Source organism: Hemibagrus wyckioides, linkage group LG09, assembly GCF_019097595.1.
Source record: "Hemibagrus wyckioides isolate EC202008001 linkage group LG09, SWU_Hwy_1.0, whole genome shotgun sequence".
Taxonomy (NCBI): Eukaryota; Metazoa; Chordata; class Actinopteri; order Siluriformes; family Bagridae; genus Hemibagrus; species Hemibagrus wyckioides.
The window spans coordinates 20314827-20334073 of record NC_080718.1 but is presented as its reverse complement, the minus strand read 5'-3'; the positions used below and the strand labels follow the sequence as shown (position 1 = coordinate 20334073).

The following is a 19247-nucleotide window of genomic DNA, read 5'->3' as shown; positions in this document are numbered from 1 at the left end:
GGTAACTTTCTATTGGTTTATTTAATAATCTCTGGATAACAACCAATGTTTTTGTACCTTTTCTTACTGAATAAAATTGTGGTTCTGTTTCCTGTAAGTAAAAGGCTGTAATAAATTTATAGTAGTTTATAAAACAATAACTTAAAGTGCTGGCACTGTAATATGGAAATTCTAATAAATTACAAATGAATACTGTTTACAATAACAACTCAGCTGATACTGCTGTAAAAGTAACAGTTCTGTACTATTTTAATGCGAATTTATAGCTTTTACTGTAACTATAGCATTTTATTGCCAGAGAATTAATTCACTGATGTGTAACGTTGCACTCTATAAAAATATCTTTCCACATTGTCTTCATGAATATTATTTTATATGAAACAATTATATTGCAAATTAAACATAAAAAATAGATACTGAACAGAATCTAAACCTGTAACCTTTCATAATTAGAGTGTGGTTGTCAGACCTAATACAAAACATTTAATTATGTTAATCCCAGTGATGTCAATAGGATCCTAGCTCAATGTGGTTGAGATAATTGTGTAGAATGTGGAAGCTGTGGCCAAGAGCAGACAGATAGAGTCAATGGTGCAGTCAATAATGATAAGGTTGTGTTGCTCTGTTGTGTAAAGTTCATTTTAAACCAATTAACTGGATTTCAGCTTACCTGTTCATTAACCTTGGACTTGATCCCACAAATTCTCTCCAAATAATATGAATGACATGAAAGGTCTTGAGATGACTGAATGAGTTCAGGAGAACAGAAGCGAAACTTTTTCTGGGTTGCTTTTAATATCAAAATGTCAAATATACAGCACTAGAAGAATTCCTGGGGTTAAAAATTCAATATGAACAATATTAAAATACATATATATATGCAGGTGTAACTCAGGCAGGGCACAAGATGAGGCCCCCTAGTGAGTAATGCACTGGCCTTTCACTGAAAGTCATCTATCCTCAGGCCACAGGAAGAGGAGACTGCTCCTCTCTCTCTCCTTGATCCCATTCCGTCTGCAGCTCGGAGGACACCTCCGTAAATAGATGATCCCAGTCCCAGCCAACATCCTCCTGCACAGAGAGCACGAGAGGTAAAGAGAAAGCCAGGAGTAATGGAGAGAAGGACATGAAATGGATAGGGAAGAATAAGATAAAGAGCCAGAGCAAGGACAAGAGCACAAGAACGGCACGAGGCCAGGAGCAAGAAGAAGGGACGAGTGAAGTGATCATAAAACAAGACACAAAACAGAGACGAAGAAAGCTGGAGAGATGGAGAGTTGAAGTTAATGTTTCATAAATCTTGTGTTCCTCAGAGGCACAGCATGGCCCCCTTTGGTGGCCCAGAAGCAGCTGGTCAGCCCTGAAGGAAAAAAAAAACAGCCCTGCCTGGTCTTAAAACTTTACTCACCTCTCTCACCTCCTGCTCTGGTGCTAAAACCTTGGTGAGAAGTTTCAGGTCAATCTCACCATCCTGGACACAAACACACACTAAGCATTAACCAAAAAAAAAAAAAAAAATTAAATTAGCCACATACATGTAATGTAAGGCTTCATACTGTAATGGAAATTATCAAATGTTCCGCTAAAAGAAACAATGGAAATTCCCAGCATTTGACGAAAATCAGTGTGAGCAACTGAATCGGGCCTTACCAGAGTCTGAAATGCTGTATACTTCATGAGATCATTGTCCAGATCCCTGTAGGTCATCACTCTGTTCACCTGGATACTGAAGTAATGACAGAAACTCAGCTACATATGTACAATGTTGGAAAAACTTTAGTTTAGTTTCATACAAAGTGAAACATAATGATGAAGCCAACCAACAGTTTCAGCATTAATAATTACGGATTATATATTATGGTGAGTGCTGTTAAGGAAATAATCAATGACGCCCCTAATGTTTATTCTAAGTTTATTATCTTCCTGTAAGAGCACATGCAAAAATGTTTTACTCCCCTTACGCCACACCAATTTGCCAAAGATTACAATTTTTAATTAAGTACTAAACAAAACATAATCAGTTTAACTGTTTGTTATTTTGTTTAATGTTTAATATTTGTGGAAAGTCTACAAATCAAGTTAGTTTCTGTTACGGCTTTAAAATATAGACGTTGTAAAAAGCTTTTTTGTAGTAATATCATCTAAGATATCAGAAAGATCAAAGTCTATGGTGGAAAACTGTTAAGACTGTTATGAAGCACTGACACTGAAGACTCCTTCCATAAATGTTAAATAAATGTTTCCTACAGAAAGCCTCACTATTTCATTGATCATCCCGTTTTCTTTGTTACATGACTATGCATTTTCTTTAAAAATCTGTTTATTATTAGGGTAAAAGGATGTGCCCTGTGTATTAGCTTTTGCTAAAGAAACCGTAACATGTTTGAACAAGCTACAGTCCTTAGTTCCTGTTCATCAATATCTTCTGACCAATCAAAGTGAAGACTTTAACATTGCTTTGGTATGATCCCACTATAAATGAGAGTGCATTTGAGATTCTGTAAAATGACTTCTGCTTTACTCCACACATTGAGATGAGCCTGAAACCAAAGCAAACCAAAAAAAAAAAAAAAAAACACACCATGAAAAATGACTTATGAAGTATTGGGACACAAAATCAAAACCAAAGCCAAGCAGAAGTCAGTCTCTAAATTAATAGCCAGCTGCTTATCGCAATTTGTATATTACACTGAGAGCATATCTGTAAAAGTAGCCAGGACCTAGCAGCGCATGCCAGTCCTACTTAAGCCACATTACATGCTACATTGCCCTTACGATGAGTTCAATGTGGATACGATCTCACAGACGGTACACAGAGAGAGCCAAAGGGGAAAAGGGCAGCCACATTCAGATTCCGGACCCCTAACATGTGGCATGAAATGCTGATTGCTTCAGTTATCAGTTACATGGTTAAAGCTCTTCTTTGTGTTCCTCATAATACATGAAATATCTGAAAGTCCTGTTCACAGATCATTCATTTAAATTCACATTTAGCACCTGTTGATGTCTCCTAATGACCAACATATGATTGAGCACCTGATACTCAAGCAGTAAGGCTTTCTATCAACTTTGCTTCACAATAAACAAGTAATCCTGATTTTATTTTTTATTATTATTAATAATATAAAAATGTTCTTTTTTGCCCTTAATGACCAGTTTCTCAGGTCTCAGAGTTTTGGTCCTAGAGACTCCTTTCCTTTTATCAGGTGCTTTCACATATGCAGTGTTTGGTCTGCTTGAATCAAACCCTGGTGCATTTTCCACCAAGAAGCAGATTGCTTAGGCAGGGAAGAATATGGCAATGGGACTAGGCTGTGGACAACAAAACAACTGGTCCAAGAATAGCCTCTGTCCAGTTCCAAGCAAACTGATTAGCTGATTTGTTCTATCAGGTGAGTCAGAAACAAGAAGAACTTCAAAAGGTGCAGAGGTACAGGAATATCAAGACTGAAAAACACAAGATCTGTCTCCTTAGCCCTGCTTAGACAAAGACATACTTTTTCCTAAATATTTTCTGGATATACTTTTTACGGTCTGTAAATGAATACCTTGAATATAAATTCCATACTTCCAGACCTACTTGATAACCCTGTATGTGAAAGCATCGATGGTGTTTGCTTGGACAAAGCACAAATGGCATCGCAAATGATGAATAGGAAATTGGTGGCATGTAGTACTGTGCCAAAGTCAAACCCAATGGTCCTTCAGGATGTACTGTTAATTAGCTGTGGCAAACAATAACAATGGAGAAATGTACAATACAATAATTCCATTTTTGATCAAACAGCCACATAGTACTTTTGGGTCAATATTAAATATTCCAGATAAAATATTTACAGACTTCCTACTGATTTTACTGTTTAAAACCTTTCTAAACAATAACAGTAATGAACAGTACTGGTGAAACAGAAAAATGCTACTTCCGTACTGCATGACTTTGTCTGAAAATTGAATTAATGCATTAGCCGTTTGATTGAAATAAAGTAGGTTGTCTCTAGCTTTTGTGTGAACACTACTGTATAAAGACTCACTCTGAGAGCCCTGTGAGAATAGACTCACTGTGTGGAAAGCTTCTCCAAATGCCAACTCTCCTCACAAGTGGAAACTGTAGTGTTGTCAGATCACACGTCTGCACGTCAGATTAACAACACTCATGGGGTTTAGTCTTAGTTGACGTATTAACACTTAATACATCAGTTGTCAAAGGAGCGTGACATTTTGAATTTGTGACCCATTACATATATATTATAACTACAGCATGGTTCATATTTAAATCTGACAACAGGCCAGTAATTATTACGCAGCTCAAATCCAGCATAGATATCTGCAGCGTGGGCTAAATTATAATCGGCATAGCAACACTTTTAATTTGGCTTTCTACTGGGGCAGAAGTTACTGGTATTCAAAGTTGCTGTGTACCTTGGAGGTGCAGCCACTTGCATGGTGAGGTCCTCTTCCTGTACTTCATCCAGATCTGGGATCACGGGAATGTCTAAGATAAAGACATATCAACATTGATAAACTATGCATGTGCTACTGGTGGACGTTTCAATCTGATTAGACATAATGGAGGATAAGAAACAGACAAGGGGGCAAAAAGGAAAGGTGGGCTGCAGAAAACACTCTGCAAACTTTTCTAAAAAGGAAAAAAAAACTGAAGCCCTTGGAACAAGCTTGGCCATATGCTGCTTGCTACTGCTGGGTGTTACTGAAAGCTGCAACATATCTCACATCCCTTGAATCATAAGGCTTCACAGATGCCGTCTGTCTCCTCTGTTAATTTTTGTTTATATTGCGTGTGAACTGGCATTTGATTCCCACCCTCCCTCTCCTGCTTCTTCTCTCCCTCCGACTCCTCATCTCTCTTTCACTCTCTCTCTCTCTCTCTCTAATATCCTCTTCCTCACTGCCCCCTGTCACAGTGACCAGGCGGGCATGAATATTCAGTGAGCAAGGCGGCATCTCTTCCTGCTGCGAGGCAGAGCACTGGCCAGGGGCTCCCTGAAAATTGCCTCCCCCTTACCCTCTATGCACTCCCCCACACCACTTACGCACCCCACCTTACCCCCCACTACCCCGGCATTTGGGCCTTGTCACTGGTGGCTACCCTACGGACCCTTCGGGCTGGAGTGGGTGACCTGTGTGCCCGATCGGCATGGGCTAGGCTCCAGGTGTGCCCATCTGTGTGGGGTCGGAAGTCACGGCGCGCCCTGGCAGGAGCCGCAGTGCCAGGAGCTGCCTGCCCGCCGCTCAAAACAGTGGGAACCCACTTTAATTGGCAAAACTCAACAGGACAGAGCATGGCGTTGCTCCCAAAGAAGGACAGGGCAAACTTTCACAGCCCCCCAACACACACACATCCACCCACACACACCCTTTTGGATGGACTTTCGTTAGAGTGAGGAAGTGTTAGTGGGAGTATGTTGGGGAGTGGGGAGTGTGAAAGACTCATAAACAAAAGGAGAATAGGAGATGGTAGTGTTAGTATGCTCATTCAATATATATTATAAGCTTGGATTAATGGAAACGTTTACTATTTGCATATTATTCACATGAAAATTATACATAGCGTAAATATAACGTGTATAAAAAAGAAATTAATCTTTGTGTTTTGAGAAAATGTGATGCTCCTTTGCTTCCGAATCAAAAGAGAGCCATTGATGGTTGAGAACATATGAAAGTAATACACAAGATCTAAAAAAGTTTTAACAAAAAAGGATTTTTTAAATATATTATCTTTCACAGATTAAAAAAAGTGGGCAAAAAAACCCACAACTTTCCTTTTATATGACCCTACAAAATTAAAGACCATTTCTAACATGATCTCTGATATCAACATCAATGTAACTAATTAGACAGTTATTTTTGAACACCTTCAAACAACCAAGACACACTCTAGGGAATTTTTGGACTGTACAGCTTCAGTCAGAGCAACACAGCCTGCAACTCATGTTAAATTCCATCACTCTGACACTGATAACAAGCCCTCTTATGCCTCCATTGATAACTTCTTGCTTTTCTTTTATTTTTAATTAAATCTAATTAAAAATGCCAGCCTCGTTTAGTCACTGACAAGATTCATCTGTGTTTCTGATATCCAAATAAATGCGGGCGCGCGCTGAGTGCTACTTCATATTCATGAGGTCCTGGGTGACACTTTGTCCTCTCATTTCCAAAGCAGTGCGTTCAGCAGAATCTGTCCCCCCTGGACCCCCAATCAAATTTAATGGTCTTAGCACAGTGACATCAAAAAGCCTCTACGTCCAGCTCCTCGCAAATAGATTCCAGGCTTGTTTTTCCCCCAACCCTCCCCTCATCTCAGTGAATAATGCACTATCAACACAATTCTATGAGAGTTCAATGTGAAACATGGAGGGCTTAGCTCTGTGTATGCAAACTCCATGATTAAGTGGCCAAAGCAAAACAACGTTTTTAAATGAGGTTCCAATGCAGCCTATTATGAGAGGTCAGGGGAGAAGTAGGGGTCGCTGAATACAAGCTAATATGACGACTCCATCAAAAACCAAGGCTGCACCTCCCAGCATTTAAGATTTGTTTACCTCCCATCCAATACGCCCACCAAGGTTATTTACTCTGATAAAATACAGAGACAGAAAACTAAATGGACCAGTAAGACTCTTTAATATTCATGTATATTATATATATATATATATAAAAAATATACACACACCATATAGCCCAGTAAACCCAGCCAATGGCATTTGCTGTTCATAAAATAATCTCCAGACCCTAAAGCTGCAAGGTCTCTCTCTGACCATTTTTAGGCCAGGACTTTAGAAACTGATATTAGATATTATATATTAGACAGCCTTATTATTGCACTATAGTTAGCGGGATCCACAGATATTTTAATGTTCACATTTTGGTATTTTTTATTTATACTGCAGGTTCAGTTCGGGAAACAGACATATCACTAAACTGGATTTATCTGTATTAATCTGTTTTTTTCCCTCTGGAAATTTCTGAAATTTCTGGATTTCCTTAATACAATGTTAAAAACATTGAACATTCCAAGATTTTGGTTATTACATTCATGGTAATTTGCTCAAATTGATTCACATGTTAAACAGGGGCAGTGTGTATGGTTTAGGATATAACAGCATTCCACCACAAGTTTTTCAGAGCAAAATCTGTAGACCAAAGGTTTTATTGTAGAGTAAAACATTTTTAAAATCTAAAATAATTTAAATAAAAAAAAAATAGAATTGTTATAACATGGCTTGGGAGGTTCAATACAATAATCATAATGTTTAGGAATTGTTAACGTACTTAAACAGCGATCCTTCAACATTCCGAACTATACCAGTGCTGCCTTCTAAAACAGTGCAACCAGTGGCATTGCTCTTCACCCCTCCTCTTTACTTTTGGCAATTTCAGCCCTTATTTCCCCTGCTGCTTGGTAGAAAAATTGGAACAATTATTCCAGTCTGTGCTTTGCTGAAAGTTCTGACATTACTTGTGTGGTGGACCTCAAGAGCTCCAGGGTGTGTGGAAGCCATGTTCCCAGTGGAAGACACTTCGGGCAGGGAGTAGTGTGAGTGAACACACACACACACGAGTGCTGCCACTCAAGTTATGACCTGTGCGGTTACGGGCATGGAGAATTCTCACCCTTCCCCTTGAGGTGTGGGTATAACTTTTAAAATCATGTTATAAATAACAGGTATCTGCCACGGACATCAAAATCTAACATTTTGTGCATATGTTTATTATTATTATTATTATTATTAATAATAATAATAATAATAATAATAATAATAATAATTAACATATTGCTATCGAAAATATTGCTATCGATTATTATTATTATTATTATTATTATTATTATTATTATTATTATTATTATTATTATTATTATTAATAATAATCGATAGCAATACCATCCATCATTGCTTATTTTCCTATAATAGCACATCCACTGCGTTTTATTCCTTGAATAGTCTAGCATATAAATAGCATATAAAATGGAGTTGCATCATACTCCCAGATGAATGATTTTATGGTGCAAATTCACAGCTCAGTTATCAATCAACGAAGAGGTTATATTTGGATAACTGCACTGCAATGATCAATCAAAGGCCATTTTTAGCCTGCTGTAATTCGGTAACATACCCAATAAGTGTGAACTCTGTGGCAAACTGTGTTAACAGAGGTGAGCTGAGCAGTGTCGCTAGCAGAAACACAGGGATACTCACCGCTTTCATCATCCGAGCCCTTGGGGGTCTGAGGTCTTAACCGGCGGCTATACACAAACAACAACAAGAACAACAGGTGTCTGTTAGAGCAAAGGCTATGGAGCTGTTAATCACCAAAGCAAAAGACTTGTTACTTAGCGGTGAAATTTCTGTGCTAATCTCCCCTGCTGTAATTATGTCCTACATGGCTTGAAGGCACAGGTAAAGTGGTGCAAGAATTCAAAAAAGACAAACGCCTTGCAGCCCCCCCCCCCCCCCCCATCCACCCCCCAACCTCAGCTAAAGTGATGAGAACTCCACCATGATGTCTTTTAATCAGGCTAAGTGATTGTTCTTGGAATGCCAGGATTAGTTGCAACCAAGGACAATTTCCAAGCAATGGCAATTTCCTTTTTTTTTTTTTTTTTATAGAAGCGTAAACAGACGGGCTATTCTACTCTATTTTATTTATTTATTTGTATAAATAAGAACCTCTTATTTTTAATCAGCAATATGGAAAAGTAATAAAACATGAATGAAAATTAAAGGAAAAAGTGTGAAACTTACTCCTCGACCTCCTCGGCACCTTGTCTTCTTCCGGCTCTTTAAAGAAGAAAACATAGAAAAGGTTAAAATAATCAACAACACATTTTTTACTTGCACAGTACTTTCTTACTGAATGCTTTTTTTGTCCTTAATCATCCCAGCACTAGTGATTAAGTGGATACATTCGTGGATACAAGTGTTTCAGCCCTTATTAAACAAACAGCATAATTTTGCTATTATTACTCTTCTATAATTTACCAACTTGATTAATTGTAACAAATCATTCCAACCTTATCTTAATAATAAGTACTTACTAGATAAACTGGATAAAAAGGGAGAATCTGTATCTACACCACAGAGCCGTAAAAAGAAATTTAAAAAAAGGAGTAGCATTGTCACACTTTGTTTTGCCCTCTGCTCTTTAAAACAAGTCTCTGACCACAGCAGAAGCCCACTCAGGGCATCATGCATTGATTAAGGAGATAAAGCAAATCAGTGTTGATTCTGATTAATCAGGTACAACAGAACCAGAAGGGATTCTCTTAGCATTTACTGCCCCCTACTGGGTAAGAAATACTTAGGCATTCGTATTATTCCAAATCTCACAATAAATTACAACAATTCAATATCAGCTTTATTGATTAATTGCTAAAACAAATCTGTGAAAAAATAGATTTGTCATACATAATAAATCTGTAATAAGATAAATCAGATGTAATTTAAATTTCATAAATCTGGACATTATATATGTCTGGACATGATATATATATTATATATGTGTGACCAGATGCACAGAATTCAGGCACTATTACTATACTGTGAATATATATAGCTAGTTAAATTCAGTTACAATGGGGCTCAGTTGTGGTATATATATATACACATATATACATACATTTTATATATTTATATAAACACTGACAGATCACAAGTTCATCATAATGATGGACATGCTATAGCCACTTTGTGGACTGGACCTGTGAGCTCATATATGTTAAAACATACAATTAGCACTTCTGTCCTATGTGTCCAGCTACTACAAAATTAGGTTGTTGGGCCTCCATGAGCCTTCGAAGCCACTTCCACATGTCTTAGCATGGATTCTCTGGAACTGTACTGGTGAGATGTACAGCATTCTTCCAAAGGATCCCTCAGCAAGTTATCAGTGAAGGTGGTGGAAAGCACTTTCGCTCCAAATTCACTCATAGATGTTCAATATATTTGTGACCTGGTAACTATGAAGGCCACCACCTTTGATTTTAGATCATTTTCATCCTCTATAAACTAATCAATAAGTCATCTTGCTTTAAGGATGGGGGCATCCTGAACCTTATCAGAGAATAAAGATAATAAGTCTTAAATACACATTCAGTAATACTTACCTAAAAAGGGGAGATGGAGTAGGCTCGCATCATGCCAGCAAAAGGCCTCCCACTACAGCACTACAGACACTATTTTTCCGTTAATTTGTCACTAGGCTGTATATTGTTAATGAGCAGGTTTCGTATGACTCTGGATAATGTTTTTCTTGTTATGACGGCACCCACTGTGACAGTGTTTTATACAACAGCTGTATTTCTAGCTTTGCTCTGTACTGTATTGCACGGTAAGGGAGCAGCAGCTCATCCCACTGCCCTCTATGTGTGTCCTGTCTGGGCAGAGTCACATTTAAAGCACATTACAGGACCCCTTGATTAAGACTCATGTAAGGTAAAGCGATAGACATGGTCAAACTGTCTGGAAAAAGTTGTTAGGGATAAAATATATTGTGACAACCTGGCTTCAAAGGTTCATCAATAAACTGACAGATCAGTTAGTGTCAATTAGGAGTGATAGATCTGCAAATCCTGGGATTTCTGCTGTGGGATTAGTGTGAGCAGGGCGGCGGTGATTGAGCACAAGGGGTGACATTGAGCTGGAAAAAAAGGTCCTTGCCTGCTCTAGAGGGGACCATTAGTTACTTTGTTTCACAGTGCAGGATCAATGCATCGTGAACCCCTTTAACACCTTATACAGAGCTCTATCCACTCTTTCTCTCTCCTTTATCTCTCTCCCAGAATAGAGAAAATCAAGACAGGTTAGGCAGACGCACCGAGATGACACCTTGACCTGTCTCCAGACGGATGTATCGAGGTTCTCACTGCTGCCCGGACCAGTGATTCAGAAAACCATGCAAATGAATCCAATCTAGCTGGCTTGTTCACTTCAGAGTGCCACTATATGCATCTCTAGTTTTAAAGGAGAGAAGCAGTGAAGCAGTAGAGCACTGAATCAACTGGAACAAGCGACACATTGCCACTGACAGACTGCAGAGTGCAGTGATATGACAGAATGAGCTTTATACCCCATGGCTTCTCTCAATCTGAAATAGCATTCTATTTTCAATAAGATTTAATGAGTGAAATATTGAGCAACATGGCAAGTTTGTCTTGTTGATCTGTATGAATTAGAAATAATATTATTGAATTAAACCAATTCAAGCCTGTAAAGCTTTCTAAATGTATTTGAATAGAGAACATCGCCCTCCAGTGTCTCATACAGGACACTGCATTACTTAACTGAGGGAAAAACTGAAACTGAAAGGTTTTATAGCAGATATCACAGCAAAAAGAAATAGACATTATTGTTTACATATAATTAATTAAATAAATAATTCATTCTTCTCTAGAAGAGACTAAATAATCAACATAATACATTTGGTTATTACTACCCAGTACGGAACAAGATATATGATGTATGGCCTCGACATTCATTTACATTTCTGGCATATGGCCATATATCCAGAGTGACTTATATTTTAGCTAATGTTTCTATACAGCTGAGCAATTAAGGGGTTAAGAGCCTTGGGTCAAGGGCCCAGTAATGGCAGTTTGATGGACCTGGGATTCAATCTCACAACCTTCTCATCACCAGTCCAACTATTTAACCTAATTTGGATTAGTTGTTTTGTCTATATATACATAGATACATATATATTTTCATATTCATGTGTGGTAGATCATGACAGATTCATAGATTTGTACTGTTATCTTTCCTATTACTATTACAAAGCTCCTTGAGCCAAAAAAGAGTCACATCTGCCTTATTTTAACATTGTCAATAGATTGCACCTGGATGAGTGTAACTTAAACTTGATGGTCAGTTTGTTGGCCAGACTTCCAGGTTTCCTTTTGTGCTTTGTGTTGAAGAAATACACAAGACTGACAATCCGCATAGACTCAAAACTCAGTCGCATACAAGACTAGTGGGAATATTCAGAGCAACAACAACAAGAAAAAAATGCTAGCTGAATTATTCAGCCATCAGTGGAAAATTGGCTAAAACTGGCAGTATCTCAAGTATCCCAAGACACTGTTGGTATTCTTACCTGAAAGGATTACGTGAGAAACCTAATGCTGTTTTCTGGGAAGCCTGCTTTGTTGACAGGCAATCATGTATGTGTGTGCTTGTATACTGTGTTCCAGACAAAAAGGGTAGAACTATGCTTTGGGTTAGTTAGGGTTAGACTATGAATAAAGGTCAGATAAAAGTTAGGTTTGCACTGAGGATTTGTGAGTATTTATATATTCAGTATACATGATTGAACCCTGCGATTGTGTGTGTGCGTTTATGTGTACATACGTATACGCACATAAATATCAGTCAATGCTTTAGGGTCTGTCTTATACTCATGTAGGCTATAGAAATGTATTTTCACATAAAAGAACATATCAACTACTCAATAATTCGATGAATGGATTGTCACATCTGTCACAAGTAGGAAGAGATTTGTGTAAAAGATATGTGGGAACTCACTTGGCAGATCCGGTCCCGGTGGACTCTTCAGCCCAGCCTCCCTGTCTGCGAGGTGGCTTAGGTGGAGGTCCCTAACAAATGACAATCAATTAATAAAACAAAAATGGTATATTCTGAACATTTCCATGCACAACATTCAGTGTTAATATAGGATCAACCGTATCTGTGTTTAAAAGGAATATATTAAATATATTAACTAGGCCAGGGTATCTCCTGAAATACAGAGCTTGCTCACTAATCTGTAATCTAAGACACCTGGAGGAAGATTTAGCCTTTTCTAAAGAAACACATTCTTTGGCTGAATAAGGTGTTCCTAGATTAAAGCTCTAGATTAACTAAACTATGCAGACACTCCCTATGAATCTTCTCTAATGTCCCACAGTGCTTGCACTGCCAAAGCTCGAAATAAAATACACCTATAGAAAGTAGTTTTTTTTGTATGACCATTTTCATCCCAATCATTACACAGTGGTTTTATACATTCTTTCTATAAATATTCCACTTCAGTAAATACTTCCAAGACGGATGTTTGTCAGAACACTGCTGTGAATTTAAGGGAAAAAATTAGACTCATCTGCTTCTTTTGGTGGAGACACTACGGCTTTGTTCTTCTGACATCCCTAACTTACGTCAATCATGAATCACTCAACCGGACAGCCAGCAAAAAAACAATTAACCACAAGGAACAATAACAAAAATGTCCCGTACAATTTGCTGTTTTTCTTTTTTTTTTTTTCTTTTACTGTATACTCAGAACAAAAGCTTGTGTATGTTTTTATTAAAGATGTAATGCTGCTCAGGGATGCTATTGTTGTTTCTAACAATGCTTAAAGCTTGCTTGCTGGATCAGTAAGCTTTCTGCACAAAATAAATCCATAAAAAGAATCACTCAAATGTTATGTGACTTCCAGACAAGGACATCAGGAAATATTTCACGAATATAACAAATTAGCATAAGACAAATGTCAAATAATTTATGAACCACCCGTATATTTTTTTGTAGCTGATTTATGAACAATTAGGTTTATTGTCAGCCTCTTATCACTAATGAAGTTGTAAGACAAAACATAAAAAAAAAAACAGCAAAATATGTCACATATTTATGACAGGACACAATATATTTCAAGGATGCCTTTTTCAAAGAGGCAAGTGTTAGTCAATAAAGGGTTTCCTTTAGTGAAACAACCATATAAGGCAAGAATCATCATAGTGATATGTTACAGTATGGAGAGCTAAGTACACTGACACCACTGCACTGCTGAATTCTCGGCTCTGAAGGATCAGAAGGTTTCCATTTATTTTCTATAACAGCAGCTCTGAAAGTAGTTGTAGCTGGAAGGCAAATCAAAGGTTTATATAAACACGCTTGTTCTAAAACATTATTGGTTTCCTAGTACTAACAGCTAACACATGGACTTCAATGGCAGACCTGCCACAAAAACAGATTTTTTTTACATTTTATTGATATTTTGAAAGAGAAATTGATAGAGAAAGTGAGGAAATTACTATAAATCTTTATAGCAGTTACAAAGGTAGTGATGTTCCACAACATTATATATAAAGTATATATAAGCGATTAAAATGTATGTGTCGTTCCTTCATAAATGCTAAAATGTTATGAGTGGCAATTATACATACACTGATCAACCATAAGATTAAATCCACCAGCCTAATATTTTGTACACCTTCTTACAAACACCTCGGACTCCTTGAAGACTCCACATGACCTTTGAAGGTGTGCTGTGGTATTATATATAAATATAAATTGGCACTTGTTGAAAATGATGAACTAAAAACTTGTTTGCTTTAGTGAACACTATTAAAAACAACTTTATAACATAAGGAATGCTTGATATTTACACCTGACAGTATAGTCTGTTGAGGTTTATCACATCTAAAAGAGTTCATTAGCATGTTGTATGACTCATGCTCCCTGATACTCTTATCAGCGCTACTGTAGATGTGTGTGTCGGGGTTTCCGGTGACCACAGATCCATTCCTGTCTTGGGTTAAAGGCTGATAGTGGAGAATGAGTGGTAGAAAGAATGGGAGAGTGTGGGAACTGCACACAACACCGCTGAGAATGCTGAATGCTAGGAATGAGCCAACATAACTCCAGGAAAAACAGACTTTTGCTCTCTCATTCTCATTCTTTGATTCTGAAAATAGTCAATTGGATTAAGATCACAGACGTCAAACAGGAAGAAAAAGAGAGAGAGAGAGAGAGAGAGAGAGAGAGAGGGGAACTTTTGAATAGTGATGGAATAGTGCAGTGAGGGTGGGTGGGCAAAAAATGGGTCTGAAAAACCCACAGCATTTCACATTACCAAATTGGGTCGGCAAATGACACAACGTCCTGAAGGAATGTCTTTAGCTTAAACATGAAATAAATAATCTGCCATTACTGAGTTCGTTCACCACAGCTATGTGCAGCTGAAAAGCCGCATACAGAGACAGAAAAGGAAGAACAAAAGCAGTTGGTTGTCCTATTAAAATGGCACAAGTAATTTCATGGCATATGGGAAAAAGAGGATTGTGGGAAGAATAAGGTCATCTGAAATAATGACAACAGTCATTAATGACAGTCATTAATTAACAGACATCAATGTCTCCAGGCTTCTTAAAGACTTTCCACTGAGAAAAATAATTTATAGCCCTAAACTTACTTTAATTATATAATACCAAACTACGTAATGTGTTTTATTTAGGCTGCCATTCAATGACGCTGGTAATTTGTGCAATCCTTGACTAATAAATGGTTTACATATAAACAATAAAATCATTTTACTGTACTGGTGATGAGATGCTTTCACATGATCTTGTTTTGCTTGTTGGAATATAGCCATAGCTAATGCCCTGACACTCCAAGATTTGCCACAATACTTTTGGGAAATTCACAAGCATTGAAAAGCTTTGCAGCTCTGCCAGTGGTGGAGTGATTTAAGAAACCACCAATCGAGACCAAATGTGAGGCGTGCAAGGCCACTGGAGATCAGCTTCTAATGTCCCTATAATGAATGCTGCTAATGCCGAACATCAGCCTAACATCATTGCCTGTACCTCCAGAAGTTACAGAATCAACTAATTTACAATATGTATTCATAGCATACATTTTAAGCAGATCATGAGAAAATGAATAAACTGAATTCCCTTTCCCAAAGCACTATATTCCTAGTCGTGATGGATCTAGGCCTATAATGGGTGAAAGATGGATGGGATGTCAATCAATCAAGGTGCACAAAACATTATCCAATCCAACGACCAGCATGTTTCTGGGAGATCAGTACCCAGATAAAACTCACACACGCATGTGTAGAACATCTGTTGCGGCACAGACAGTAGTCCAAGCTCAGGATACAACCAAAGCTGAGAGGCGGCAATGCTACCCGCTGCTCCACCCTGCCACCCTCCATTGAGAATAATATCTTTGCAATGGAACTACACACTGCATGGTCATGACGTCAGTGTAGATTATGACTGTAGATAAAGTTCACAGTGTACAGAAAGTGGAACTGTTGGTTCTGATATGATTTCTCTGAAGTTTACTCTTCACTAAAGCATGGGAGAAAAAAAATAGAGGAGGCAAATAAAACAAACACATGCGGTCTAAAATGCTGGTTAAAATGGAAGCGTATCAGTTTCATGCAATGCGAGTCAGACCAGCATATAAGGCAACACGCTCATATTGTATCATGCATTTCCAAAGCTTTACTAGAACAAACAAATGACAAATAATATCAAATGAACACGAGCTTGCTTCATATAATGTGCTGTCCATAAATTAATGTGAGAATCTACTGCAGGTCCACTACTGTCTGTCTCACAAGATGCCACATGGACGCAAAATGGAATATATTTCATGCAGAATATATATTTAGAACGGCAGACTTTAAAACTGACCCAAAACTGGCTCAGTCACACAAGACCCCAAAAATGTATTTAATCTAGATGGAAGGTCGTAGAGGGCGCGAGAATCATGTTTTTGCATCAGGAAAGTTAGTCTAATTTAGGAAGTTTACAGAAGGGCGAAAAAACATTGCTGGAATTCCTAGTGGAGAAAAGCCAGGCCATGTAGAGCCCTCATCACTCCTGGGGACAAACCAAAGCCTCCATACTGTAGATGCCATTGTGTTGATGCAAGCCTGCTACACTGGAGCTAGAAAGGAAAATGACCATAATTTGATAGCACACAAAGCACACAGCAGGAGGAAAGACCTTTGTAGGCAAATAAAATGAACATTTGCAATGTTATCAATATGCACTCAGGTTTCACTTTACACCTACCTGGTTTCTACACTCATTAGCCCTTTTTATCATGTATACCTTCTAGCCCATCTGTTCTTATACACGGTTGGTTAGTCCAACTCTATCCACACCACAAATAGAAAGAAACCACCACAGAACCACCAGTACACACATTTTATTTGGGTGGTGGATCATTCCAGCTGTAACACTGACATGCTAGTGGCATGGTAGTATGTGTTCCTGTGGTATGTGTTTAAGGTGTGTCTAATAAAGTGGCCAGTAGGTGCACATTCATATGATTACCATGATCCATAACCCAAATACGTTTTTGTTTACATTGCTCCTATAGTGATCTCAAAAACATGTCTATTCACTCACACTGTATAAATAAATTGGAACTAAAAGCTTAAGTTAAACAGCTTAAAGCCATGGTTCTCAAATAGGCTCTACAAAGCATGGCCAGGGGTAAAATATCTTCTAAATTCATTACAGCGGTGGAAATGACACAATTATTAGGCCTATAAATAATGTCAACTGACATCTGCTGACACTTTTAATGAACAATGGGTTGTACGGGTGGAAAAATTATTCTCTGGTGCCAATAAATAGCTACAATATTATTGGAAAGGTTGAAATAATGTTCCTAATCCCACTTATAGGTTGTTTGTGCTATAAAAAGGGGACTGTTTGAGAACCCCTGGCCTTCAACACAAGTACTGTAACTTTATACCAAGTAATTCTAGAGTAAATAATGTTGACCATTTAGGCATTTTAATCCATTTAAGACCAATGGATGTTACTACATGGTATAAAATTACGGAGCAAGTACAAAACTAAGCACTAGAAGCAAAGCCATGCGTATCTACTGTACCGTCTCATCCTCCTCCTTGGCGCATGCGCACGAGTTGCAGGAGCAGATATACCGGTATGATTAGGTATTATAAATGATACAGGTAATGTAAATGTATCAGATGGATATCAGATGGATGTGCAGTGCCAGTGACAGTAAATCTCAGGACTCACCTCTCCTGGTGCTGACGTGCCCGAGGAGGACGACTTCCTGCCGTGTCGTGACTCTTCTGCAGACGCCTGATCAACAGATTGACGAGCCCTTCTGCCACTTTTTGCAGTCTGTTGATAAAATGTGGATTGCAACACCTTAAATAAATGATAACTAATTTAAACGATATGATGTTAAGTGTCGTGAATAGAAGACCATTTCCGGTATCTTTGCCAGCGACTATTTTCTGTTGCCAAGGCAACCCGACGCTTCAGTTCGCTTCAACACATGCAATAAGTATTAGCTAGCTAGCGTGTTGCCTCCCAACATATTAAACACTGCGTGCCGTTAAATAATCACAAGGGTTTGCTAAACACCAAGCTCTAGTGAGGTAACCTTGCGTTCACAAGTAACCTTAGCTTCTTAGCTAGCTAAGCTTCTCTGGCTAACCAACGACGATTATTACAAATATATGTTTATATTTAACAACTAAAAAATACATTCCTCAAGTGTATTCGCTCAAAAATTAATGTAACTTACACTTTTCGGAAATCCGTTGAATCCATTATCACCTATTTGCAACGAATCGTCCATTTTTCGGGACAGCGTTTGTAGAAGATTCCCGTTGCTCCTCCTCCTCCTTCTCTCTGGAGTTTTACTTCCTGGAGATGAGGAAGCGTCGCACAGCAACCGTCTCCAAGGTGACAAAAAAAATGAAACGATAATCCTACGGTTTCGAATTAGAACTATTTAACTGCAGTTTCAAACGGATTCAGAGTGCGCATGCGCGGCGATTTTGTTTCTTAAAGATGAAACTCTTTTAATAAAGCTGGACTCATGCATTACCTAGCTTAGGGGACCTGGCCTAAGTTACTTTTGTTTTAAAGTTATATAATAAGAATTTTCTACATATTTAAAAATTATTATTTTTTAAATATTATATTTAATATAATTACATCCTGTTAGAAACAGATGTTGAATGTACTGTGGGTCAGTAAAAGTATTTTAAAATATTGTTGTAATATTGTTTATAGTCTCTGAATTGATTATATATATAGAACAGATAATTTATTATAATAATGATGATGATGATGATGATGATGATGATGATGATGAAATAATAATAATAATAACAATAATCATAATAATTGTAATAATAATGATAACAACAATAATCATAATAATTGTAATAATAATAATAATAATAATAATAATAATGTCTGGTGCACATGAGTCAGTGACCTCTGCATCCATGTGCTGTGTCAGGTGTGTTAAATTCCAGACCTGGAGAGCAAAACTACAGAGTTTAGCATTACATTCAACACACCCAATTCATTTTATCAGCTTATTATTTAGGCCCTAATGAGCTGAAACTGGTATTTGAGAAAAGGGAACAGAACTCTCCTCAGGGTTGTGGCAGCCATGGAATAGGCTATCGCACATCTGCGCATGGATGCTGGATTCAG

At 37.8% G+C, this 19247-nt stretch overlaps 1 protein-coding gene across 2 annotated transcripts; it reads right to left on the bottom strand.

Moving 5' to 3' along the window:
* Positions 1 to 768: 768 nt before the first annotated feature.
* LOC131359791 (intraflagellar transport protein 43 homolog A) lies at positions 769 to 18450 on the bottom strand. Of its 2 annotated transcripts, XM_058399910.1 has the most exons (10): positions 18322 to 18450; positions 17805 to 17912; positions 17653 to 17667; positions 12537 to 12607; positions 8763 to 8798; positions 8217 to 8263; positions 4420 to 4492; positions 1651 to 1726; positions 1409 to 1471; positions 769 to 1071 (listed from the first exon to the last, which is right to left on the bottom strand). In XM_058399910.1, the coding sequence occupies exons 1-10, from the start codon at positions 18373 to 18375 to the stop codon at positions 961 to 963; spliced, it is 654 nt and encodes a 217-aa protein (XP_058255893.1). In that variant the 5' UTR covers positions 18376 to 18450; the 3' UTR covers positions 769 to 960. The 2 variants fall into 2 exon arrangements, with proteins under 2 accessions (XP_058255893.1, XP_058255894.1); XM_058399911.1 differs by lacking the exon at positions 17653 to 17667 and having other exon boundaries at positions 771 to 1071.
* Positions 18451 to 19247: the final 797 nt, after the last annotated feature.